This window comes from Rousettus aegyptiacus, unplaced genomic scaffold, assembly GCF_014176215.1.
Source record: "Rousettus aegyptiacus isolate mRouAeg1 unplaced genomic scaffold, mRouAeg1.p scaffold_m13_p_2, whole genome shotgun sequence".
Taxonomy (NCBI): domain Eukaryota; kingdom Metazoa; phylum Chordata; class Mammalia; order Chiroptera; family Pteropodidae; genus Rousettus; species Rousettus aegyptiacus.
The window spans coordinates 131,142,227-131,169,461 of NW_023416295.1; the positions used below are offsets into that span (position 1 = coordinate 131,142,227).

At 40.0% G+C, this 27,235-nt stretch overlaps 1 protein-coding gene and 1 pseudogene across 1 annotated transcript; one reads left to right on the top strand and one right to left on the bottom strand.

The window, feature by feature from the left end:
* Nucleotides 1-5,846: 5,846 nt before the first annotated feature.
* Nucleotides 5,847-23,065, bottom strand: TMBIM6 (transmembrane BAX inhibitor motif containing 6). The gene is made up of 10 exons (XM_016151802.2): nucleotides 22,927-23,065; nucleotides 14,829-14,916; nucleotides 14,366-14,474; nucleotides 11,970-12,090; nucleotides 10,732-10,780; nucleotides 10,530-10,627; nucleotides 10,274-10,353; nucleotides 9,729-9,829; nucleotides 8,978-9,053; nucleotides 5,847-7,900 (listed from the first exon to the last, which is right to left on the bottom strand). Exons 2-10 carry the CDS (start codon nucleotides 14,882-14,884, stop codon nucleotides 7,877-7,879), a joined length of 714 nt encoding a protein of 237 aa, XP_016007288.1. The 5' UTR covers nucleotides 14,885-14,916; nucleotides 22,927-23,065; the 3' UTR covers nucleotides 5,847-7,876.
* Nucleotides 17,657-17,775, top strand: LOC118614560 (annotated as a pseudogene).
* Nucleotides 23,066-27,235: the final 4,170 nt, after the last annotated feature.

The following is a 27,235-nucleotide window of genomic DNA, read 5'->3' on the forward strand; positions in this document are numbered from 1 at the left end:
AGAATCAATAGGTTGTAGATCCTGGTAGGCTCAAAGGAATTTTGGAGATAGAATACTAGAGGAAATGAGCTGGAAAGATGCTGGGAAGAAATGAGGTGGTAGTCAGAGGTTGGGGTGCCTGAAACTGAGATTATGGGTGGTGTTATGGGTCGAATTGTGTCCCCTCTCCCCAAAAATAGTTGAAGTCCTCACCCCAGGACCTCAGGATGTGACCTTATTTGGAAAGAGGGTCTGTACAGCAGTAACCAAGTTAAAATGGGTCATTTGGGTGGGTCCTAATCCAATATGACTGATGTCCTTATAAAAGTAGAGAATTGGACCAGGACAGACATGCATACTGGCAGAACACCATGTGAAGATGAAGATAGATATCAGGGTGATGCATCTACAAGCCAAGGAATGCCAAGGATTGCCAGTGAACCACTGGAAGTTAGAGGAAAGGCCTGGAACAGATTATCCTTCACAGTCTTCACAAGGAGCCAACCCTGCCAACCCCTCGATCTTAGACTTCTAGCCTCCAAAACTGTGAGACAATAAATTTGTTACGTAGTCTGTTGTACTTTGGTAAGGCAGCCCTGGGACACTAATACAGAGGGGTTCCAGTTATCCGTAATGACAAGGACCAGAGAATGCCATGGAAGTGAGTGGCTTTGATAAGATATAACACGAGGTAAGGTAAGATTATTGGAGGAGAAGAGCTCATGGAACTGAGAGGCCAGGGTACTGAAAGGATTATCTGTATGGATATTGGATCTCCAAGAATTAGAACGAAATTAGTATTGGAGTGATAGAAAGGCAGGAGACAAACCCTTCAAGAAACTAGAGTATGTAGCCAGGGTTTAATAGATAAGAGGAAAAGAGAGGCAGAGTGTGTGGTACAGTCTGTAGACATGAGACTCAAAGCTGAGGGACTTTAGGAAAAAACAGTCTGTAAGTAGCACTGAAGAGCAAAGAGGGTACCCACATACCTCTGGTCAGGTGGCACATGGGCAGAGGGAGAGAAAGCGGCGTTCGCCTGAGCAGGCTGCAGGGAGAGCAGTGTCCTTAGGGAAAGCTGAGAGGGGAAAAGGGACATTCAAAGAAGCTACATCCGCAGGGAGTTTGCTGATGAAGGGCTGTGAGCTCTGGGGCCCAGCAGAAGGGTTTCGGGAGATGGGAACAGAGTAAGGAGCGTGCTGAGGATCAGAGTGGTCATCACACAACCATGGGAGCAGCTACAAAAGATGGGGGGCCATATTTACCAATTTGCTACAAAGGGGCTCTTTTCACAGTATCCTTTTGGTGTTTTTGAATTTCGCACCACGTGGATGGAAAAAGTGGTGAAGATGTGCAATGGTCACTGTAGACAGAGCAGAGGGACCGGGTTAAGCACAAATCGAGGATTTTCAAAGGAGCCTGGAGCCCAGTGGAAACAAAAGAGCAGGAATGTCCAGTGGCACCAATCTCCAAGACAGTGGGATTTTTGTGGTTGCTGTTTCTTTTCTTAGAAGGATATAGAAGTTTGGTTCTAAAACTAGAGAAGAAAGATTGTGGGATTAGTGCTAGGGTGGCGGGTGAGGTCATATACCCTAGGCTCCAGCTCAAGCAAAAATAACTGATAATTCTATATAAGAGCAAACACATGTACAGCATGTTCTAAGTGCTTAAACATATCGACTCAGTTAATCCTCACCACAGTCTTTTTAGGTTAAATATTACTGTGTTCCCCATTTTAATATGAGAGAGTAAGACTTAGATTGCTTAAGTAAATTGTCCAAGATAAAGCTTGTCTATGTAAGAGCTGTGGTTCAAACCTAGGCAGTTCAGCTCCAGAGTCTGCATTCAAAATCATAACAAAGTAAAGGTGATGCCAGGAGAATATTGAAAGGAGCAGGATAAAGTAGGTCTGTGTTTGGGGGTGGGGTTAGGGGCGCAGCTGGGCTTTCAGTGCAACCAAAGTGCAGGTGAGAAGGGGACGGAGGACGTGAGAGCTGGAAAGATGTGGGTTGCGGTCTGAGAGTAGAAGTCTAGACTTTTATATCAGATGCAGCTGGCTGAAATGAGGTGGATAGAGGTGAAAGTCACTGGAGAGGTAAAGATCAAGGAACAGGGGAGCTGGGTGGTGCAGGACCAGTTAAGTATTCCAACGTGACAAGGACATGGAGGAAGAGGACGACTGGAGACAGGTCCCCAATAAATGCAGTAAATGTTTCCTGCAGGAGAGTGGATAGAAAAGGCTGAGTCCGGGCAGAGTGCAACTGGGGCCTAAGACTCCAGACGCCATTAAGAAACCGCGTTTCTGCAGTTGACTCGTGTAGAAGCCAACAGGGTAGCACTGGGGGCCTTTTCTAAGGCAGGAGCACTCCAAAGAATTATTTTAAAATCGCACATTTAAGGTTGCCACATATAGTCTTTGCGATTTTTCACACTCAAAAAAAGAAAAATTTCCTGCAGAACAGTTGGAAAAATATATTGCCACCAGGTGGTGCGATGGCGGCAGCTCCCCTCCGAGAGTTTTGCAGGCCTGAACTGCCACCCTGTGGTAAGAAGGGGAAATACAGGGTGCCTTCCCTTCCCCGTTTGAGACCAAGGCTCTTAATTCCTGGCTACCATCTCCGCACACCCACTACTACATGCGTTGCATGAAGTACAGAGAATACGAATATGTGGACTTGGACGGACATGAACTTTTTCTGCTTCATATCCGTTTTCCCTGGAACCACCCCTCCCAACCTGGCCTCCCAGCTTGGCATCGTGGTGGGCGCTGTTCCTACAGCCAGTCCCAAGGTAGGCAGGGTTGACAAGAGAGCAGGAGGGACTCTCTTCCTGACCCTTCTGAAGCCAGGACGCGTCAGGACAAGACCTTCCTCCCCACCCCAGGCCTCCCCTTTCATCTCTTCAGTTCTGCACGCTGTTGCTTATGCAACATTTGTTGTGCAGCTAGTAGGTATGAAGCACTGAGCTACATAAATGCCCAATAATCCAATTGCTGGTTTTATGGTCAACATGTTTAATTTTATAAGAAACTGCCAAATTGATTTTTGACGTTACTCCATTTTCTCTTACCACTGACAATGTATGAGGGATCTGGTTGCTCCACATTCTCATTAGTACTTGGTGTTACTACTAAAGAATTTTTTTTAGCCATCCTAATAAGTGTATAGTGGTTTTGCTCTCACTTTAATTTGCATTTGCCTAGTATCTAATGATGTTTAACATCTTTCATGTGCTTATTTGCCATTTGTATATCCTCCGGTGCAGTGTCTGTTCAAGGAGTTGACTACTCACTTTTGTGGTTTTAAAATGTTCCAAATCATCTACTTCTCTCCCGTTCCCTCCAGCTTCAGAGTCCTATGCAAAAGCTTCCTAGCATCTGCATGGAAGTCCCCCCCACAATTGTATTCTCAACATGTCCAAAGCCAGAACTACCATCCAACTCCCAATCCTGGACCTCCCCAATGGAAGAACTAACACTTAGAGGTTTAACTAAACACTATTCTAAATGCTTTATGTATTTTAATTAACTTAAACCTCACAATAATCCTATGAGGTAAGTACTGTTTTTACCTCCACATTACAAAATGGGCAAATGAGGCACAGAAAGGTTGAGTAACTTGCTCAAGTTTGCACAGCTGGCAAGTGGCTGGTAGGAACCATCCAGACCCCTGTGTCACACACCTTTGAGTCTTCTGCCTTATTTCCCCACATCTATTCAGTCCCTAAAGCCTGGACATTTTACCTTCTGAATATATTACTCCATTGTCTTTCCTCCTATCCTTACAACTACTTACTGCTCTATTTCAGACCATCTTTTCTTTTGCCTGGACCATGGTAAGTATGCCTTCCTCCCACCTTTTTTACTTTCTTTTATAGAAAATTTCAACCATACAAAAAAGTAGAGACAATGGGACAATGAATAGTCTATTGCCTAGCTACAACCAATATAAACTCATGACCACTTTGCCTATACCCTCCACTCCCTGCTGCCACCCAACTGTATTATTTTAAAGCAAATCTCAGCATATTTACTGCATTTATAAATATTTCAGTATGCATCTCTAAAAGATAACTTTTAAAGAACAACCAACAATAATATTAGCATTATTTCTTTCAATCATCAACTAGTCAGTGTTGGTATTATTTATCTATTGTTATGTAATTTGGTGGTTTAAAACAATGAACATTTACTGTTGCTCAGAGTTTCTATGGGTCAGGAATTTGGGAGTAGAGCAACTAGGCAGTACTGGCTCAGAGTCTCCTGAGATTGCAGTCATCTGAAAGCTTGACTGGTATGGATCTGCCTACCAGGTGGCTCATTTTATACTGGCTGGCAAGTCAGTGCTGGCTGTTGGGGGCATACAGAGCTCAGATCCTCTCTGCAAGGCCTTTCCACAGGGCAGTTTCAAGGACTTCAGAACCTGTGCCTGGTTTCCCCAAGAGCAAGTAAACCAAAGAGCCAAGGAGGAAGTTGCAATGTCCTTTTTGTCAATAGCATAGCTTCATAAGTCACTCACACTTCTGGAGTAATCCTTCAGTCATATAAGTCAGCCTGCTTCAATGTGAGAGGGTATGAATACTATGAGGTCAGGATCCTTGGGGCCCATGCTAAAGAATGGTTACCACAAATCAAATCCCAAAATCTCTCTCTCCCCCCCTCCTCCCTCTTGCTTTATAGTTTGTTTATTTTAATCAGGATCCAAACAAGGTCTACATCATTACATTGATTACATTTTCTTGACATGGCTCTTATGTTTTAATTTCTGGGATCCTTTCCCGCTTTTGGTTTTGTTCTTATTTCTTTGCTCCCCCCTCCCCCCTTTTTTTTTCAGGAACCAAGTTGTTTGTCCTTAGAGTTTTACTGGATTTTGCTGTTTGCATCCTGTGATGTCGTTTAACATTGTCCTTTGATTCGTGTTTCCTGTAAACTAGTACTTAAATATAGAACTCACAACTTCACTGGTAGTGTTGTTTACTTGCATTAGCATCCTCCAAAGGTGATATTTTAAAAATATCATTATAAATTTTAAAATATTTGCTTTCAATCCATTGTACTTATAATTATCAGTGCTGAAACAATCCCATCTCTGGCCAGTAGGAGCCTCTTTAGGTTAGCCCCTGAGTCTTTGTAAATTATACTAGTCAACTCTGATAACTTCTTTGCTTTCTGCAATAACATTGTTTCAGGTTCATCCTACACATTTCCTGTGCAGATTTTTATGCACCATTTCTCCAAGGAGCTGCCCCTTTTAGTGGGTAAATGAGACCACAATTTGGGCCTTAACAGTACAGTTGTCTTTCAACTGGCGTAACCTGGATGAACCAATCAAGTCCTAACAAGAAGCTAAGACTACAATAAACATGTCAACCAGAGGGCAAACGTGCCAAAATGGAATAACCTGATTGTAATGCAAACTTTGGTTTGTTATATAAACTATGAGGACAAGAATTTTTATGCTTTTCACTGATGATTCCTAGTACTTGGAATAGTGTGGCCATAATGGTGACTCATAGTACTTGCAGCGAGTTGGTTATGCCTTTTTATTACGCATCCCCAAACTCCAAAGCTTGGCTGCCCACTGAACCAACTGCAGTGCTACTACAACCACCTACAATATAGGCTGGGGAAGGGGAGGACCAGAAAAGGGCCTGGGTTATGTATTGGACAGAGAAAATCTCCAACTTTTGTGGCAAGCTGGCCTACAGAAAGAGCACCTAAGTGGTGGTAGTGGTGGGGTCCTTGTTTCTATTCACACCTAGAGCAGAAATTCTTGTCCCACTCCCAGCCCCACTATCTGACTAGTAAGTCAGACAGTACCCAAGCCCCATGTTCAGCTACGGCCTTGAATTTAACATACACTAACACCAGAAAAGGTTAATGAATTTTATTTTTTACAAATTAAGACTATGTAGATTTCATATATTTCTTAATCAAAAACACCTCTGTCTTCACATTATGAGTTAGAGAATGCAGCCTGAGCTGAAAACCAAGGAACTAGAAAAGAAAGTGAAAATTACAGTGATTACTGTATTAAAAACCTGTTAGACATTTTCTTTAAAAGTAGTTTTTTGTATCTTGTCATTCTTGGCACTGTTTCTAAAGAAAAACTCCTTTATCCCAAGCAAAAAAAGCACAAGAGATGGAATCTGGCTTCAAGTGATGTAACTCAGATTCTCAGGCCTAGCAGAGAATCAAATTTATGGAGTTGCTATTGGGGGTTGAATGGAAAGGAAGTCCCTTTACTAAGTACTCAAGCCACAGGCTGGAGGCAGCAGGTAATTCAGAGGGCAGTATCATCTGTGGAAGCAAGCCTTTCTGAGTGGCATGCCTCTCCAGGAACACAGAGTCTGGGAACAAATCACTTCATGGAATGGCACAGTGATGTGGAGCACTGCAGACCAGTAGCCACTGGGTCAAACCAGTATACTAGGTAACTGTACTGAGTGTGAACAGGGAGAGCCAAATACGGTGTCCTTTTGGCAATGAGCTTTCCATGCCTCAGTTCCCCTTACACGGAAGCCCTGTGAGTAGCCAAAGACACACTGCTCCCAAGGCCCGCCCATCTGTGCTACCTGACTGTGGCAGCCCACAGAGAAGGAGCTGGTAATCCCCATTAGTACTGCCCTCTGCCACTTAACAACCACAAAGCTGCAGGGAATCAGGTGTCTTGCAGGTCACCGGGGCCCTGCTAGGAAGGCTGCAGATTTATGGAAACAAGTAAACAGCCAAAAACTAAAGTGCATGTGTAAGATGAACACTTATCTCCTGCTCTGAATCTCTGGCTTGACACTACCTATTATCAGGTGAGACATTACCAGGATGGAATATAAGAAAAATGCACCAAAGAACTGTTATGAATGCTGCCTCCCAAGCCATCACAGCTTCATTCTGTTGATCTGAACAAAGAACCACTCAGTAGAGGGATTTTTGTCCCAAACAAACAACTCCTTATCTAGGTTTGTCTGGTAGAATCAGTTACAATTACCCCCAGAGGCTCAACCATTCCTCCTTCCCTGTTCTTCCTCTCCTGGGACCTTTAATCATAGCCACCCAGTAGAGGCCGCTCAATAACTAAGGTGATAACAAAAAAAAAAAAAAAAAAAAAAAAAAAGACCAGGGGAAATTTGAGAATTCTCTGCTCTACCTTGCAATACATAATCAGCCTTTTCATCAATGCCTGACAGGAATTAGTTTTCCCTTTGGGCTGAAATCCTCCACCCCAGGAATGGAAAGCAGTCAGATTCCCTGAGGGTCGGACAAGGGACAGGAAAGGGAACACACACAAATCCACAATCCTCCTGATGGCAAGGCAGAAAGGTATGTTTCCCAAACCAACAGCAACTTGGGCAGCACAGAAAAGCAAAACATCCACCAGAAAAGGCTCTTCATTTTCTTTGTAGGAGTTGACAGAAGCTCAGAAATAATGAGCCCAAGTAACAATGGGACCAGCGAACTTCTTTCCAATGGAAAACACACTGCCCAGTCCCACAGGAACTGTGCACCAACCAAACAGTGCCGAAGAAGGAAGGGCCGAGGTGGCTCTGCCCAACAGTTCAGATTCACTTGGTACAGCACAGTCAGGAAGCAGACTCCTGGAGTTGGCTCCCTTTGCAGGTCTCACTCATTATGGCGGACTGGCTGCCTGAGCAGAAGAGGCTAAGGATGGGAATGACAGAAAAAGGGGTGGGAAGAAGCCCAAAAATATGAAGCCAAACTCCAAACTATATCTTGCTAATCAGTTTTTTTGATCAAAAAATTCAAAATAGAGAAAACCACAGAGTACAAAAGCTTTTCTGATGCTTTTCATTATCACAGAACACGCCACCTGTAATGTGTGCAAAGAGGAAATGAGGGGGTGAAGGAAGAGGAAGCCAAATTGGGAAAGGCTGGATGGTCGTTTCACTTCTTCTCTTTTTTCTTGTCCTGGAAATGGGAGAAAAATTACCCAATTAATTTTTGCTATCTGACATTCAAACTAAAACTCTAGTGAGCCAATACCTGGCTGCTTCTGGTTAGGGCTTGGAAGGGATGAAGACAACACAAAGGAATGAGAAATGCTCCCTGAGGGTAGCAGGAACTGAACCTTAACAATCTTCCACTTGTGGTCCCCCAAGTTGCTGACAGACTTGACAAGAATAAAGTTTAAGCAGCTGTTCTCACTCCCATGCCAAGAGTACCTATGTGGACTACCTGATCACTCTTGGCTTCTCACAAACATCACAGCTCAGATCCCAACCAGTGAAGGCTGCGGACTGGCCGCCTACCCTGAAAGAACTAAAAGGGAGGTCAAGGCCGACTTTACATTAGGCCTGAGAAGGAAGCATAAATCCTGGGCATAAACTGACATTTAGAAATAATCTAGTCCAGTGGAACTCTTCATTCAATCTTGAGTGGAAGCCCAGTGTATTAAATAAGTGAAAGTTGAGTTGCTTTGACTGACACTGGGGCGTCCGCTTGGTGCTCAGTCCCATTGTGGCACAGACCACAGAACCACTGATCCTATCTAGTCATCTGCTTTGACCACCACTACACTGTCTCTTGTTCCATAAGGTCTCTAAGAAAAGCTCGTGTGGTTGCATTTGTTCCCCTCCTCCAGAAGTAGACTACGTTTGACACTAACCATATAGAGAATGCTTTTTTGGAAAAAAATTAAGACCAACAATGGATAAAACTGGTCCACTTTTGAATATCCTTTTCTGAATCATGACTATCTTTATACCCTTGAATTCTTCTTATAGTAGACTGTTTCTTGCTGTCGCTGAACTCTTTTGCCTTTGATACTAATCTTAGGGATTAGTTTTTTTAAAAAAAGAATTGTTTTCACTTGTTCCTTTGTCTCCATCAGCTAAAGATTTCTGGTCTACTTCTTAAGTAGCTTGCCTTATAGTAACCCTGAACCTACACAGTGTATAAACAAGTTTTCAGATTTGAAGTATACACAGGTGCTGAGCCCAGGAGAAACCATTCTCTCATCTCTGGGTGGGTGGTAGGCTGACTGACCTTCTCATTCATAGCCAGGATGATCATGAGTTTTCTGAAGAGAGTAACAAAATCTAAGAAGAGGTCAACGCAGTGCCTGAAAGAGAACCAGATTACAAATTGCACTTCCTACTTTCCTTTATCTATAAACCCACAAAGATGCAAAACATAAAAACCCCACCCCATGAGTCAGCTTCACCAACATTCCACCACCAACTAAGGAAGTAAAACTCTGGTGTCTGAGATCCTTTCAACACAATGAAGCCATGTAGCACAGAGAAAAGAAACACTGAACTTTAGACTCTATAGAGGCCCGACTCTGAACCCTGAACTACCACTAACTTTGAGAGGATCACAACATGAAAAATTATACAAATTAAAAAATTGTATGTATATCTTCTCATTGCTAAAGTATATAAAATTAGAACAAAAGGTGGAAAATCCCTTTCCCTCTCCTCTGCCTAGAGGTAACCACTATTAAAAGTATGTGTATATAAATACATATTATTAATTTTTTAAAATGTGACCTCTTTCAGGAATTGAGGGTAACTATGCTATTTGGTGCATAGTTCCAAACCATGGGTATCCTGCCACATACACCCCTGAAGCTTGCCCATTTAAGTTCAGCCTATGCCATCTGCTCCACTCTTATCCCAACCAATGTAGACAGAAAGGTGGATCAAAGGATGGTCCCTAGAATTCAGAAAAAGCTGCGGAATTGAACAGTGTGCCACATCCTTCATTCTCATTAAAGAGCAGTTTTCACACTCACCAGATATAATCCTTATCTCCATTTTCAGCCTTTTCAATAATGAGTTGAGTATCAAAAAGGACAAAGCCACACATGACCAACAGCCCCAAATATAGGTTTGCCTAACAAAAGAATGAGATGAGGTTACCTTATGGTAGACACAGTAGGGAAAAAAGCCATACTTTTGGCTCTTGGCCACTCGAAAGTACATCAAATGCTAATACCACTGACATTAACATTCATGGGAACCGAGCCTATGATGAAGAACACATTACTTCCCTTGGCACAATTTTGCATTTATTTTTTAGGTCACTGGAAGAGCTTCAATCATTTTTAACAAGTTGCTGCTGCTGGACTGGTCTTAGAACAATGATCTCTGAGCAAACCGTCCTCTCCTTAGCAATGTTCAACTTGTTTAGTCTTAACTTTCACTGACAGCAGAAGGCTCCAAGAGCATTGCTCAACAAAGGTGAGTATGCCAGAGGATTCTTGGTCTATCTTGCTTTAGGGTTAAGCAAGAAAAAGTGTGAGGCAAATGGCCACTGGAAAATTATATGCAGTTTTACCTGGAAAAGCCAAATGGATCCAAAGAAAAGATTCCCCAGGGAAGACAAGAGCATCAGGCTCATGGCTGACATCAAGATACCTGTAAGAAATAACAAAAAGCTGTCTTGAGAGAAGCCCAAGTAGAGCAATGCCATTAAGGCTATTCCTATGTTCCCCTCAAAATGAAGGCTTTCTATTTCAACCCAATAGTCAGGGAAATAGCCCTAGTGAAAATCCTGGCTACGGACTCTCTCCCTGTTTCCAGTTCATACTTACCTCCCAGAAAGAGGTAGCTACGGCGCCTGGCATAGAGTGCACTCAGGGTGAAGCAGGTGAAGATCATTGCTGTGCCCATGAAAGCAGTGGGAAGGATGCTGTTAAGGTAAAGACCATTAGTTGAGGGCTATACAAATACAGTCTATATTTAGTAGGTACATTCGTAAAAATAAAAAAAACAAGACACGACTACAATAGTTACCTGGGGTTGATGGCAATGCACAACTCCAAAGCAGGGCCCAGACCAACACCTAGAAAACAACAAACCCCAGAACACAATGTTTCCATCAATTCTTGAAGAGGACCCTCATCCAAAAGCTGATCATTAATAGCATTAGCTATATCTAAGTCCCTATCTGGAAAAAAAAAAAAGGACTATAGTAATTAAATCTCTTATAGTCTCCTTGTTTTCAAGAAACATAAATAAATACCTCATTATAAACAGAACTGCAAAATTGTCCTCTTAGCTGAAAATCATGGATGACCCCAGGAGGAATAGAGATCAGGAAAAATGAAACGGATATGTCAAACATTTGTTTGCAAAACTGTGGAGAGGAGGGGTGTGAGCCTGTAACATGGGCCAGGTCGGGAATTAGATTAGAATTAAAGGATGAAAAGTAAAGCAGAGCCTTATGGCCAGCAACCTTGTAGTCATGCAGGACTGACTCCCTTCGTAGCAAAAAAGGCCAGACCAGTTCTGCACGTGAACACTTGCCAACAGGAGGGCACAGCAGCAACCTGTTCTGGCTCTAACGTTTCCTCTACTTTGGCTACTCTCCTTTCTCCTGATTATTCCATCCCTTAATGCTTTCGAAAACTAGCTTTTCCTGATCTAAAAAATCTTAATCTCTAAATCTTCACCTTTCTACAATTTCTTCAACATGGTATAGATTAGACCCACTCAGAACGAGTTTAATATTGCTTTGTAAGTATTTTTATTATGTAGCTTTAGTCCTGTTTCCCTTAATGATAATTCTATAAGTACCGTGCTTTTACTAATTTTCTTGAGAATCAGCAAAGTGCCTTGTGTGATAGATCTCAATGTATGGCTTTAGCTAATTGTAAGATTCAGAACAGATGTTCCTATGATAGTTGCCAGTGTTGAGTCCAACTAAATCAGATTCTTGGGCCTCATTTAGTCCCACGTCTACCATTAACAAGTAATACTATCGAAGCTTGTGATTCAAGTACACAAATGCTTATTTTTTAATACAAAAGTAGAAGTCAGTCACTAGTCACAAAGAGCTTACTCTCTGGATAAGGAAGCAAGATGCATCTACGTGAAATAAGAAAGCAGTACGAGGCAAATACTTTCAAATATAAAGTTGGATAGTAAGTATACCAGTTGGGGTGAATAAGAATACATACAAATCTCAGGCCTTTGCCTGAAAAAATACCACAACAGTCCTTACCACAAGTTAGACCAATTCCTTAACATACCTGTAAGGAAAGCAAATCCAGCAAGAAGTCCCAGTCTTTTTTGCTCAGTTTCATGGCTATGAGGTGTTGCCATAAGCCAAATCATCAATCCCAGGGAGCCCAGGGCAGAGAGCAGGCCAGCCTGTAAAATCCAGAGTCTATAATTAAATACTTGAAAGTACTGAATTTATTTTGAAGGAGACCTTATTAGATACAAATATTCATCTTCCCAATTTGCCTCTAACTGGGAGTAGTGGAAAAGGCAGTAGGGGCTAAAGAGAGAAACCAGAAGACTTGAAAAATAAGGTTAGGATCATGGCCTAGAGAGTCCATAGACTACAACTACCCAAGTTAAACTATGACTCTTGACCAAGAAATAGGAAAGAGGAACCAGTGTGAGATGTGCCTGAAGCACATTCCCACCTGTAGAACAAACACATAAACACAAACACATATACACACAGAGAGGGAAAAAACAACAGAGAGGGTGCTATAGACTGAATCTTTATGTCCCTCCAAAAATTCGCATTTAAGTCTTAACCCCCAAATGATGGTACTTAAGAGGTAGGGTCTTTGAAGGTGATTAGGTCCTAAGGGTGGAGCCTTCTGGAAGGGTATTAGTGCTCTTATAAAAGCCAACTCAGAGAGCTCCTTTGTCCCTTCCATCCTGTGAGGACACAGCCAGAAAATGGCCACTCATGAACCAGGAAGTGGATCCTCACCATTCAACAAATCTGCCAGTGCTTTGATCTTGGACTTCCTAGCTTTGAAAACTATGAGAACTCTGTCATTTAAGCCACCTAATCTATGATATTCTGTGATAGCAGCCTGAATGAACTGAGACAGAGGGCAAGTACCAAAATGTTAACAGTATGCAGTTATTTCTAGGTGATGGGATTATGGAGTTTTATGTTTACTTCTTATCATTAGTCTTTAATCTGAATTCTACAATGAACATGCCTTCATTTTGGCAGGAAAAAAACTCTTTTTGAAAAGTCATCAGAAACAAAGAGAAATCATTAAGGATGTATATAGACGCTGAAGTTCCTTCCTCCCTTTAAAGATAGAGTCAATTCTTGTTTTTCACAGTAGTTATGTTCTATAAAGTCACTATAAACAATGAATTCGTGAATATTGAACAATTGCTCCTGGGGGAAATAAAAGGTTAGGTTCTTGTGAGCCCCTGGTCACAACATTTTCATCAACTGATCAACATATAACTTTGTTTTGTGTGTGTTTTCTGTTTAAAGACACTTTGATATTTATTACGGATTCATTAACATTGAGCTCACAGTCAACAGCATTATAATTCATGCCTGAACAAAGCTTATTTAACACACATATTTTCTCCATAAGCCATGTCACAGTCTTCTCTCACTTAGGAACACTAAAGGCACTTCAGCACAATGTTTGGGGGCCATTTTAAACTGTAAAATTACCAACAAAAAGCACAAAAATACAAAATGTCTCACAAAACAAACTGTGAAAGGGACACTTGTTTACAGTTTGAGAGCCTGAAATAAGGCAGTGTGTCACCTTGTTCAACTTCAGCTGGAACATGGGACAGGCAACTCAAATTTTTTACTGCTCCACATGACTGCAAATGTCTACAAAAGTACTGATTTTAGGGTTACAAATAAATTTTAGTGAGTAGGTAGGTATATACACAAATATGAAATCCATAAATGAGGATAACTTTATTTTACATTATTTAAAAAGGCCGCTCTTGCCTAAAAGGTAGAATATGTTTTAGTCTAAACTCAAGGGATCAAAGTCCTATCCTTTGAGTATTGAAAGTAACTTTTCACACAACCTCTAGCAGGAGAGGCCTAAGCACAAGGATAGTTCACAGCAGTGCCAATGCCAATGCAAGCACACCCCTGTACTTACACTGAAGAGGACTTACTCTAAAAGGGATAAGCCTTGGCTAGTGAGAATTTCAACCTTATTGGTTATTCCTCAACCATCCCTTTTATTTCTGCTGACCAAACAAGCTCTCCCTCAACACAGGAAAACTGTGTTATTGAAAGGTTTCACTCAACCCTGCAGATAAGATTTCAACCTTGCCTGTCCTGGTAATTAATCATACAATCGGTGTTTTGTATCCAGGCATTCCACAGTCATTCAGACCAAAAAAAAAAAAGGGAAAAATGGAGGAAAGGATAAAAAGGCAACTATGCAGAAGAACCCCAGCATGTATGTCTGTATCTAGATACTTGAGTATCTAGACAGGGCGGAATTATCAGAAAATTTAAATGGCTCTACATGTCCTGATTTAATGGCCGGCTTTGGCTGAGTTCAGATCACGGACTATTGAAAAAGATTAAGGAGAATCATAGACTTGTAATACCCTGCTGAGCTAGTCTCTTCCAATTATAATTTGTACAACAGCAATTAGGAGAGAAAACTGCTCTTACCTGAATGAAATGAGTGACCACATGGACATAAGCCCCTGCAGCTGCCACAAACATACAAAGGGCAAAGCTGGCATAGACCTTCTTCAGGTGCTGCTGTGTTGAAGGGGTTCTAGGAAAGAATGTTAATAACAGCTATCACTTTGGCACCAATCCAATCTTATCTCTTCCCTCTCTTCTCCTTCCCGAGGAATACATAAAAATTATATTAAATTAAAAAAAAAATGTTTTGACAATAGGTTAACAGGGAATCTTGAATGCTGGAGAAGAGCCAAAAGCTCCAAATTATGAAGAATCAGTATCAAAACTAGAATATCTAAGTGGCTTTCCAATGACTACACAGCAGCCTTAGAATCTTGGTGTTTTTGTCATATCCTTGGAATTCTAGTAAAGTTAATAAACCAGGGAAAAGCCAGATATGAGAGTAAAAGCAATAAGAAACTGTAGTCAAGGTCAAAACACTTACATGTGGGAAAATTTTAAAAGCGCATCAAAGTTGATCTTCCGATCAAATACGTTCATGATGCCAGAGTCTGTGGGACACAGCCTCCACTCTGCAGAATAAAGGATAAAAGGAAGAAAGGTTATTTTAAAGACATAAATACATAATAACATAAATCATACAAAAGTTGCTATAAATTAAGAAAAATGAAAGCTACTTAAAATCGCAACCATTTTTATTTTTGTATTTTTCCTTCTAGAATACATTTGCAATCATAATCGACCATTTTAAAGAGGACAGAGAAAAAAGCCCATTCTCTCCCCAAACTATTTCATCACAAGCATTTGATTTCTATTCTTTCAGAAGGTAATTTGCACCTTTAAAAGACAGTTTGTTTCTTTGAGAAATTCTCAATTAGTAACCTTGTTAAAGAAACCTAGTCACTGAAACAGAAAGCAATTTTATGTTGTTTCAAGATGCTACTGAATTCCCTGAGCAAAGGCACAGAACCTCAAATATTTAAGAAAAAGAAGAAGAAAAAGAAAGAAAAGAGAGAAGAAAAGAAAAAAGGAAAGGAAAGAAAAGAAAAAAAGAAAGAAAAACTATAAAGCTGGGTCTGGCACCAGGACTTGCATTTTAAATATACATGTGTAGAAGCTTTCTACCTAATGTACTTTAGAACTGAACTAAAGGGGATTCAGTTTTAAAAAGAGGAAGGTTCCTACCGCCACTCTATCAAAAAGGAATTTGTGTCAAAAGGATTTTTTAACACAATTTTAGAACCTTTCCTACAAAAGTTGATATAGTACAAAGAATTCCTCCATATCCTTTACCCAAACTAAATATTACTATTTCACCATATTTGCTTTATTTTCTTTCTATATATAGCAATATATATTTAAAAATATTTTTTCTAGCCTGCAGACACAATGCCCCTTTTCCTCTAAATACTTTAGTGTCTATATCCCGAAAACAATGATAAAATCAGGAAATTAATACTAACACAATCTGATCTGTAGACCTTATTCGGATTTTGCCAACTGTCCCAATATGTCGGAAAGGGCATTTTTTAACTGAACTATACCCAGGTAACACTACATCAATACCATAAAGTCAAGCTATTAAGTTTTGCTCCCTCCCCTATCTCAAATGCAATCCTAAATAAATGTTTAATCTACAGAACTAAAAATCTCATCGATAGCTCTCATCTTTCCTAAAAATAAACTTCCAGATTCTTATCAGACCCATAATGCCTATCCATTTCAAATCTACCCAAAAAGGCAGGGAAGAAAGGGACTGAAAAACAAAAGGAAAGTTTTTCGGAAGACAGGCCAATTATTCCCACCCATTCTAATCAACACTAGCCCAATATTCAGCAAAATTCATCTGAGCAATACAAGTTATAATCCCAAAACTGATTTCCTGAGAAATCCTGGCCCAGTGGAAAGATGACATTCTTAAAGAGTTCAAAAGCACACCATCACATGTTTCCTGAAGGTCTCTCTCACAAATGAAACAAAATGGCTGGTGTGCTTTCTCTGATTTCCACCTTCCTTTCTTACCATCCCTACTTACCTCAATTCTTTTGTTAGTTCTGTTCTTAAGGATGGATACAGGGATAAGTTGGAGAACCTACTAAAGCTGTTGCTCTCATCTCTAAGTCACGGGGCTCTGAGTCCTCTTGATCTAGATGGTGCAATTATTGCAGGCAGTTGCACTGCCAACCACAGCCTTCCATAATCATGATGACTATGTCCTCTAGAGAGCATACTTACAGCATGGCAGAATCCAGTACCTGGAAAGTGTCTTTGTTTAAGGCTTCCATTAACGCCCCTAATGATGTCCCTAGACAGAACTTGCAACAGTACTGAAGCAACCTTCAGAGCCAAGTTTCTCAGTAGTAATCACAATGATGCTTCCAGTTTCAAACTCTTGCTTCTAGTTTCAAGAGTTGAAAAAAAGGACGGGGTAAATCCTCAAATACCCAGGGAATTTTTAGTCAGAAAGGGGCAACACTCTGTAACCAGACCCCATTGAGTGGAAACTTAGGGAGAATGGCAGAAACTCCTCCCTCTGTCCACTCTCATATTTCCCAAGGGGTACCAACTGCCTTTCTGGGACTCTTACAACTGCAGATGGAAAGCCCAAAACCATCAAAGGTTGTGAGGGTAAGGAGGGAGGTGGCAAATAGGAATTTCTCCATGATTTAGTAGTGGCTTATGATTTAAAATCATAAATAAATAAAACCAGTTTTCTAATATCACTACCTATTCTAACATTTAAGTGAAATATATAACTACCAAATTTTCTAGATGCAAAGATACACAGCAATTTTAATAATAGCTTTATGAGGGGGAAAGAAATGTAATAAAGTATTCATTTAATATGACATGTATAATTACATAATTTCAGACATGCTAAAATGTAAGGGGAAAATAGTTGTCTTAAAACCAATGAAATATGATAATTTGTTCTAGGTCTGTTCCAAATAGACAAGAACTAAGGTGCAGATAAGTAATGAATTAAAACTGTTCTTATACGTTTTGCTAGACAGACTACACTTAACCAGGTTTCTATCTTAACTTCAACTAGTGTTCAAAAGCTGCACAGAAAAGATATCTACATTTCAATGAGCAATAAGCAAACTCAGCTGAACAAGATTAAATTGCACTCATAACTCAAAAATATCAAGTCCCATACCAAAAGTATTCTCACTCTTGGGAAGAGTTGGCTCTTAACAGGGTTTTAAGTATTTAAAACCATTAACCAAACAACTCAGCTAACATTCCAGAGGTGCCTCCCTCACAGTTAAATAAAAATCTTTGCCTTTTTTTTTTTTTTAAAGTGCATTAGTCTATGGTCATGCCACCGTAAACACGCCTGATCCCTTCTGATCTCAGAAGCTAAGCAGGGTCGGGCCTGGTTAGTACTTGGATGGGAGACCACCTAGGAAGATTGGGTGCTGTAGGAGTAAAAAAAAAAACAACCAAAAAAACACACACACACACACACAGTGCATTATGATGGTAAATTTATGTTATGCATATTTTACCACAATAAATAAAAAAAGTACATTACAGGTTACTCAAAAATTCTTCAGTATAGTAGTCCCAACACACTATCACAAAATAAGCCCATTACGAAATCAATACCAGCATTGGTCTGTCTTATCTTGAACCCCAACTCAAACAGAAATCTAGAAACTGGATCCTCTTTCCCATTCCCCAATTCTATACTAAACTCTAAAACATGGAGGTGGGATTATTTACATAGAATGCAATGTGGAGAGTGCCTCCTGAATGCATGGGAAATTTGCCTGCACTGCATTTGTAAATGACAAGTAAATGTTCAGGTGTTAATCATAACCAAATTCCTTTCATTTGGTCCAGAGCTTCATTTTATACCTTCTTCCTTAGGAGAGCAGGAATCCCTAAACTCATCAGAATCTGTCAAAATCAGTTGTTATGCCATATACTGCTAAAGCTTTCTTGGAAGTGTCACCATTCTGTGGTTCTCCCAGTCCAGAGCCACCCAAAAACAAAACAAAACTTCCGAATAGCTTTACTTAAGAAAGAAAAACTTAAGTAAAAACACTGTTTTGTGGTATTTTGTGGTCTGTTTTTACTTGGGGAGGGAAGAGCACCAGAGGCAGACAGGAGAAAAATATTCTTATCGATGAACATCTATGTCTTATGTTTTGTTAAATCACTTATTTTGTTGTAGGTATCTTTCTTACCCTTGTCCTAAAATGAAAGATAATCAAGGGCCAAGCTTTAAATTAAAAAAACAAACAATTTTCTGCGATCTTATTCCAACATCTGTTAAGTATAATGGATATGAAACATGGCCGAATGGCCAAAAGCAATGCAAAATAGAAACAATCATGCATTTAGTATGTATTAAACAATTTTTTTTCTTGCCTTTGAAAAATAAAAGCCTGCTAAAGGCTGGAACCTGCATAGAAGTTGCCTCGCTGTATACAATTTAACATTAACCCAGCAAGTCAAAGAAGCACTACTCACACATTTAAACATTTAGTTTGTGAGCTATGGTTCTTTATTCCTTTTGTAGTAATTTGACCATCTTGAACCCTGTTTTTACACATTCAAAAGGGGCCAAATTGATACAAGAAAAGAAAAATCCCATGTGGTTAAATAAAAAAGAAGAGGTTTATTTATCATTTTCAAGCAGTTTTTATTGATTAGTTTTCATACTCTGTATAACCATGTCCCTAGCATAGTGGTTAAGAGCATGACCTGCTACACCTGAAACCTGGCCATTATTTCCTTAGCTGTATGACGTGCAGCAGTTTCTGGCACTTAACCTCACTGTATTTCAGTTTCCTCATTTGTAAAAGAGTAATATATAATATTACCTACTTCACCGGGTTGAGAATTAAGTGAGATAATACAAATAAACTGCTTAGAATAGTGCTTCATACATAAGACTGGCTCCATATGTTAACCACTGTTGTCACTAGTGTAAATACCCATTACTTGCATGTCCTCAGTGTACACTTCGTCTATTGATAGTCTAGTTTTAGAAGACATTTATCACAGGCCTAATTTACATATGCCCTGGAAATTCATTTTTAAAAAATTATTAAAACATTAACTTACAGCTAGCTATATTCTGAAGCTTTAATATTTACCTAAATGAGAAAGTAAAATTAAACAGGGGTGGGTAGAAGTCTAAGAAAATTATACACTGGAATTTAGAGGAACGTGATAAATTTTTTTACTGGTAAAATGACTTTTCTTCAAACGGCATGTCTCTCTTCTGGCACTGTATACTGCACCTCCAGTCTCACAGGGCCACAGGCCTTTTGAGACAGCCTAATAACCATTAAGTGATAATCTGATGTGGTAGGGCTTTTGATGAAATAAAGTCATTAGCTTGATGCTTTCCTTGCCACCCATAGGAAGTAGGTCTATTTAGTTTTAAGAAATTCCATTTCAACTAGGGCAGGGCTTTGATTGTCCTAGATCTGGACCCTGTATGTCTCAGTTCCCCATCTCTCTTAACTTGGGCCAAATTCCCTGGATTAGCTAACATTGAATCTTGACTCTTTAGGGGACTGGACTGCTTCAGAACCAAACCAGTACCTGGAGGTGGAACATCTAATGCCTTCAATAAATTACTTTTTGTACCAAACTTTGACAATATTGAATCTCCCTTTCTATAATACAACTGTTCGACAGACATTGAATAGTAAGAAGGCCCAATGTCCTAAATACATAAAATCATCTTCCAGTATAAACCGGCAATCCCTCCCCAGTAACCCCATATTTAGCCCAAATGACATCCAGCACAGATTAAGACAAACAGCACACCTACTCAATCCTCATCCTTAAAGCTCTTTTTTCAAGTGTTTTGGATTTCAGTTAATTATGCCAAAACTTCCTCACATGATTGTAAGCACCTTCAGAGCGGATTGATTGCATGATTCCACTTAATATCTCCCACACTGAACCGTAACTAGGAGTCTCCAGAGAAATCCAGACCCCACTATCTGATCTAGAACGTTGATAACCTCAAATTAACATTCTCCAGCTGGCTCAGAGGGGAACCTACCTTGAGGAGTCACTCAATGGCCCTAAATACCAACCTCTACAGTTTCTCATTCCTTGGTTTTAATACTGTCCTTGGAAAACAAAAATGTGTATAAAAACGACTGCATGAAATCTTGTTAGAAACTCTGGGGAAACAACACAGTTGAGTGGAAGACACTTCTACCAGCTTCTACAGTGAAGTCAAAGTAGCAAAGGAAAATTTAGAAGATTGAACATCAAGAGAATATTCAGTGTTTTCCCAGAGGAGAATAATACTCTTGGGGAGTTTATGAAATAGAGTGAAACTCTTTAAGCCAGCAGTAGTTACCTTCTATCATAATACCACTGACTACATTTATATAAAATTTTTACAACTTACAAAATGCTTTTATATACATAACCCCCCTTTGATCTTCACATCGATTCATGAAGAAAGGGTAAGAATGATTAGTCCCACTTTAAAGATTAAAAAGAAAGTTCAAAAAGGCAGAGTAATAGTGGCACAAGTACTGGATTTGGAAAAAGAAAGCTCAAAAAGGCAGAGTAATAGTGGCACAAGTACTGGATTTGGAAAAAGAAAGTTCAAAAAGGCAGAGTAATAGTGGCACAAGTATTGGATTTGGAGTCACAAGTTCTGCCATCTTCTACCACATTACTCTAGGTAAATCATTTTACCTATGGTCGTCTACACTTCCTCATCTGTAAGATAAAGATAATTATCTGGCTCTACCAAGCTTATTGAATGCCAGTAAGAAAATCTGTGCGAAATCATTGTAAAGTGCTAAAAGGACCTTGGTACTGACCAACAAGAGAGTCAAAATAAATAGCAGAGCCAGAACCAAGTTAGGGGGTCTTCTGACCTCCAAAGTCTGGTACTCTTTCTGTTCTTAAACCCTAGAGTAGAAAAGCAAGTTTTCTTTAAGCTGATTCCGGCCACGGGTAAAGAGAAATATTTTTTTCCTTTTTTTAAAATTAATGTATGCTGATTCTATCACACTGTTCCGCTTTTGTTTTGTTTTTTAGCATTTTCACAATAAACATGAACTATATCCGTAACAGGAAAAAATATAGAAATGCCGACCATCTGGATTAATTTTATCTTATTCTTTAGGAGAGTAAGACTTCAGTCAGATCAACAGTATATAACGTAAGAGAGAGGGTACCAAACCATGTTTCCACAAGATAAATAATGTAAGAAGGAAACTCTGAATCTAAATTACAGATTGCATTTCTCAAGGATTCAACCATTCTGTCCCCACTGGAGAAAAATGGCAGAAAATCTAATGTAAACAAATTACTGAAGCCAGAACAAAAAAATAACAGATCAAGAGGAATAAGAAAACATCAAAGAGAGCAAATCTAATAATTACGGAAAGAAGTGTTCGCATAAGCCATAAGAAATGTGGTTGTGCAACTGGAATAATCTTTCTTGAACTGAATTCTTAAACTACATATTGATAAAACAGAAACAAATATCAATAAGTAACTAGAAAAGCCCATTCTCCATTAACCTTTAACCTTAAAATCTTTGTGTTTCAGGCACAGTCAGATCTTCTACTGGATTACACATTCACAAACCAACTATTGCTAGAACAGAGTCTCAAGTTCAGAGAGGTTTTTTTTTTTTTTTTGTAATTGATCAATAAATAAAAGGTTGATGCAGTGGACAATGCAACCTAGGCTGGTACAGGGTAGAAATTCCACTTAATACAAAGAATACCACAAACTACTTATTACCACAGCTCCAGCAAGTAGGCACAAGAAAAAAACAGCGCCAACGCTGCCTTTCCTGATCGGACTTTGCGTAAGACGCCCACAGGCTCAGGACCAAACGAAGCCAAGCCACCTCACCTGTCCGAAGGTAACCAATCAGACCAGAGCGGGGCTGCCCAGTAGTGCTGGGAAGCCAGGCCAAGCCCTGGTCTCTTCCCACCTCCTGCCTCTGCTTTTGGCTTCCACGTAACTAAGGAGCCTCGCGTGTCACAGAGGAATGTGACATCATCCGCCCCGCCGTGACAGAGCAGCCTGCCCGACAAGGCGCTTTCTCAAGACCTGGCCCCTGCCGCTCACCCAAAGGCGCCCGGCCAGAGCAGCTGTAGCAGAGCGGCGACCGGTCGGGTGGGGCAGGGGTGACCAGAAACCCGTGAGGTTTCGCTTTCATTCACCTCGGAAGGGGTGGGGGACGTTTCCAGAATCCCAGAGGTCGAGGCTGGGCCTGGGCCCGTAGGAGAAGGAGGAACGCAGAGTAGGAGGAAGGAGGAAAGGGAGGCTAAGAACTGGCCTTGGCTGACGCTCCCACGTAGAACGGGCGCCTCGACGCCCCCCAAAACCCAGGGGACTTGCACCCGCCCCTCCCCCACCCCGGTTCAGTTGCGCACGCGCAGTACTAGTTCCCGTCTTCCCCCTCGCCGCCCAGCTTTCTGGAGTCCCGTCGCAGAGCAAGGCCTGTTCCCACTGGGTGCAGTCTGTCCGAAAATGGAGACTATTCTCATTAGTGTTCGGACAATAACTGCTAACCCAATCCTTCCCTTCGGCACTCCCGGCTTGCGCAGTCATTGCTTCAGACGTACCTTCTTACCCGCCTCTCAAGAGCCTACTCAGCTCTCCCAACACCGGATATGTTTCTGATTCTCCCAGCGTCTGTCCTGGACTCTACCCTGCATCCGCCCCTCCAGGAAAGCACCGCCCTCAAGCTCCGCTTAAGAGCAGTCCTCATTGGTCGTTGGCTACACACCTGTCGGTCCATTGGCTGTACATATATAAACTTCGGCGGCTTCCTTCAGAGCCATTCGAAAATGCCCTTGTCGATCAAGGTTCTACTCACCAACCGGCGTCGTAGAAAAGGTCTTCGCCTTCTCCGAACGGGTCCCTGTCCAAAGTCGCCTCTAGTGGAGAAAATGAAGAGGGGCAGGCCCCACCCAAGACACATGGCAAGTAATGGAACCCTTACGACCCGTGATGGGACAGCGTTGTAAAGTCCAAAATTCTAATTTTAGGCTTGTTATGGAATGTTAAGGGGAAAAGAGATTCAGAAAACACATGGAAAGCTCTCACATAGGGGCCGTGAATCTAGAGGAGCTCAAGCTTCAGAGCATCTTTGAATCCACGGACTTAATAAAATGGTGGTTATTTTATGTATGCCACCAAATTAGGGGTGGCATAGATAACTGGAACCCTGTTCTTTCTACAAATCAATAAGAAAAAAGACAAAAGTCAGCATAAAATGTGCAAAGGGTGTAAACAATTCACGTAAGAGAAAACCCAATTGCCCAATAGACATATGAAAGTATTCTCACTAGTAATTAGAAAAATGCAAATTGAAACATTGGTATACCATTTCACCCAAGATTGGCAAAACCGAAAAGTCTGAGGACTCCAGTATTGTTGATGAAGTGGAAAAATAGGAAATTAGGCCCTATTGGTGTAATAGAAAATTAGCATAAACACTTGGAGAGTAATTTAACAAGATCTAGCAAAGCTGAAATGAACATTCCCTTATAACTCCGAGGTATGTATTTTAATGAATATGCATGAAGATACATAGCTAAGGCCGCTCATTGCAGCATTTTTAAAAAATAAAAAATTTAAGACATGGTATATTTATACCATGCTCTCTCAACAGTGTTGATGTCATCTGAAAAGGGTAAAAACTAGTTCTTAGAGGCACCAAAAATCTTAAATGTGGTTTGGCAGTGACCCTCCAATATTTAATCCTATCCAACAAAACTCTTATTCCTTAGTATTTAATTTCTCTTGTCGCAAGAAATTAAAATTAATGTGATTCATTTAATAGCTTGTAATTAAATTTTCTTTAGGGAGATAATAAAAGAAAGGTTGAGAAACATTTATACAATGAAAAACCATACGGCTGCTACAAGAAATTTATTAGACTTACATGTATCAACATGGACAGATGGACAGACACATTTTGAACACAATGTGAATGAAAACAAATTACATATTGTTAAAAGCAATATGGTGCAATTAATGTAAATATAAAATAACGCCCAGAACAATAATGTATATTATATAGAGAGAGCAAAAGTTTTTTTAAAATTTGGACAGTATAAACATTAAATTCATGATGACACATGCTTCTGAGGAGGATGGGAGATGAATGAGAGGGAAAGGAAGCTTCAACATACTTATAACGTCCTGTTTGTATAGGAAATTATCTGAAGCAAAAATTGTGAAATCTTAACATATAATTTTAAGAAATGGGCACTGGGGGTTATTCTCGGTGCTTTTCTGTTGTTTTTCCCCCAAACTTTTCAAATGGAAACAAAATGAAAATTTAAATATTACAGAAATTCTTATTTGTTTTAGGTATGTGCTAAGCGCGTCTATTTTGAGTGGGTCTGTATTGATGAAATTCAGTTTAGGAATATTGAACCTGAACAGGTGAAACAGTCAGGGGTTGCTTATAAAACAAATATATATTTTTTAAACTCTTCCTGCCTCTTGGTTCTAAAGGTCTTTGAGTTTACTCAGGACCCTGTAGATCTTTATTCTTTCTCCTCTCCTCTCTCTAATCCAGGGGAGGGAAAATCTTCTTAGTTTGGTGAAGGTTCTTCTTTTTTATCTGGCCAAGACACTATGCCCTTGAATACTTTGCCAAGGAAGCAAAATGCTTGGCAGGCATTCTTAGTTCACTGACCCTATCCTACTTGCCATATTTACCCCCACCCCCATGGGAGCCAAGAAGCACAATGCCAAGCAACAGCTTGATGAGGGAAAACAGAAAGAGAAAAAAACAAAGGGGAGGTCTTAAATGTGACTTGAGGCTTCCAACCACAGCCGCCATATTTGGCAGCTATGTGATAGGCCACTATACTCTAGATCTTTCTACAATGTTTTGAAATTTAAACCCACAAGAGTCCTAAATTACACTTTGTTCTCCCCCTCCTTTGCTTTTTTATTTGTCCATATCACTGTCTATCTACCCTTAGTTTCTATTTTACCCACTGAAGTCAAGCTAAATTACATATATATGAGCTGCCTCCCAGGAGGGCCCGGAACTTGGTTTTCAGAAAGAACACTAAAAAAAAAAAATTTAATGGTTCAAAGAGACTGTTCCTATATAGGACAGAGGCCCAGGGAAATAGAGATCATCCAGTCAACCCTGAAAATCCTCAGCATGTATACATCCAACCTAAAGTTAGGGTACCATGTATAGGGTGACCAACCATTCATTTACTTGGATCTAAGGATTTCCCAGGATGTGGAACTTTCATTGCTAAAACCTACACAGGCAACCCAGGATGATTGCCAGCTCTAAATAACCTAAACCTGAGACAGAATGAAGGCTGTAGGGTGGAGCCCTAAGCAGGGAAGAGGCCAGAAGCGAAAGCTAAGTGACCTCCTCCCGTAGAAATGAATTTGAAGGAAAATTCTTTGGACTTCAATGATTTCAAAGAGCATAGATGCAGCTAATGACCAAAATACAAAACTAAAAGACCTTAGGAAGATCACTTAAGCTTTGTAACTTCTTTATATTTATAATTTGTTACCCTTTGTGTCTTACTAATGAGCAGAAGTAAGACCCTTGTGATTCTAGGTTGCTTTAATTTTCTTCTTTTTACTTTACTTTCTATAATTCTAGTTAACATGTATTGTTACTGCTTCTTATATGCTAGACAATGTTTAAGATGCTTTATATGTATTAACTGATTTGATTTTTGCAATCTATCTGGAAGGCAGGAACAATTATTACATTTAAGATGAGGAAACTGAGGCTCAAATAGTTTGCCCAAAGTCACAGAGCTTGAATTTGAGCTCTGGGTTTGTTCTTCTGAAGCCCACGCTCTTGATTATTAAACTGTACTGCCTCTCATTGTAAAATTGGCATGTACTGTTAATGTAATTTTGTAAAGTTGTATGTGTATTTTTAATAACATCTTTGAAAGAAAATGGCAGTTGTACTTGACTTTAAGGGCTAAGGGAAGTAAGAGGATGGTGGGAAGGAAGGAAAGTGGGAAGACAGCAACAAATTCTGAATTCCAGAAGTTAGGGAGGAGGATGTAGCAGAGTTAGAGAGGAGAGAAAAAGCCATTTGAATTCCTTAGCCCAGAGCAAAGACAGTAGAAGAAAGGAGGCGGGGCACAACTTGGGAATGACTTAGGGGTCTTTTCTAAACTTAACTGTAGGGAGGCCATTGAAGTTCCCCCTACAAGTAGGGATAATAAACATGGCTTCTCTGAGGTTATTTCTTCTGTATCTAACACCTGTCCTTTCCTGCTTTTATAACCCTACTCTCTCCTTCTGATTTCAAATGTACTCACCTTATTCTGCCCAGTAGTTTTGAGAACAAGCAGCTAACAGGAACGAAACATATTAAAATCCACACCATCGCCTATAAATGTGTGTATTTAACATTCTGTCTAAGATTCAGGAGGAACCTTTTCAAGTCCCAGATCTCATTTGCATGTTCATTGATATCTAAAGGAAAGGAAGGAAGAAAATTGAGCTTTCTTTTTCCAATTACAGTATTATGGGTTTTTATTACTGAAGACTAGCAGAAGAAAAAAATATATATATAGCTTGCAATATATTTTTAATACCAACCCAGTCCCTTTTAACTTTTCGGAGTGCAGTAATAATAACAACAAAAGTATTAGAAAAATGTTTTACTCTTTTTAAAGTAATTTTCCATCTGTTATTTCACTTTGTCTGCATAACAACTCAGTAGAGACGGTAATGCAGACATTATTAATCCCATTTTACAGACAAGAAACCTAAAACTCAACTAGATTAAGTTACTTTCCCTAAAGAGCTATCACTGATATTTCATTCTTGAAGTGATTAGTTCTTTCCACATCACTGTGAAACTTCAGTCTGAATTTCAGATTAATTACTTCAATGTTTGCCAGCATTTTAAAG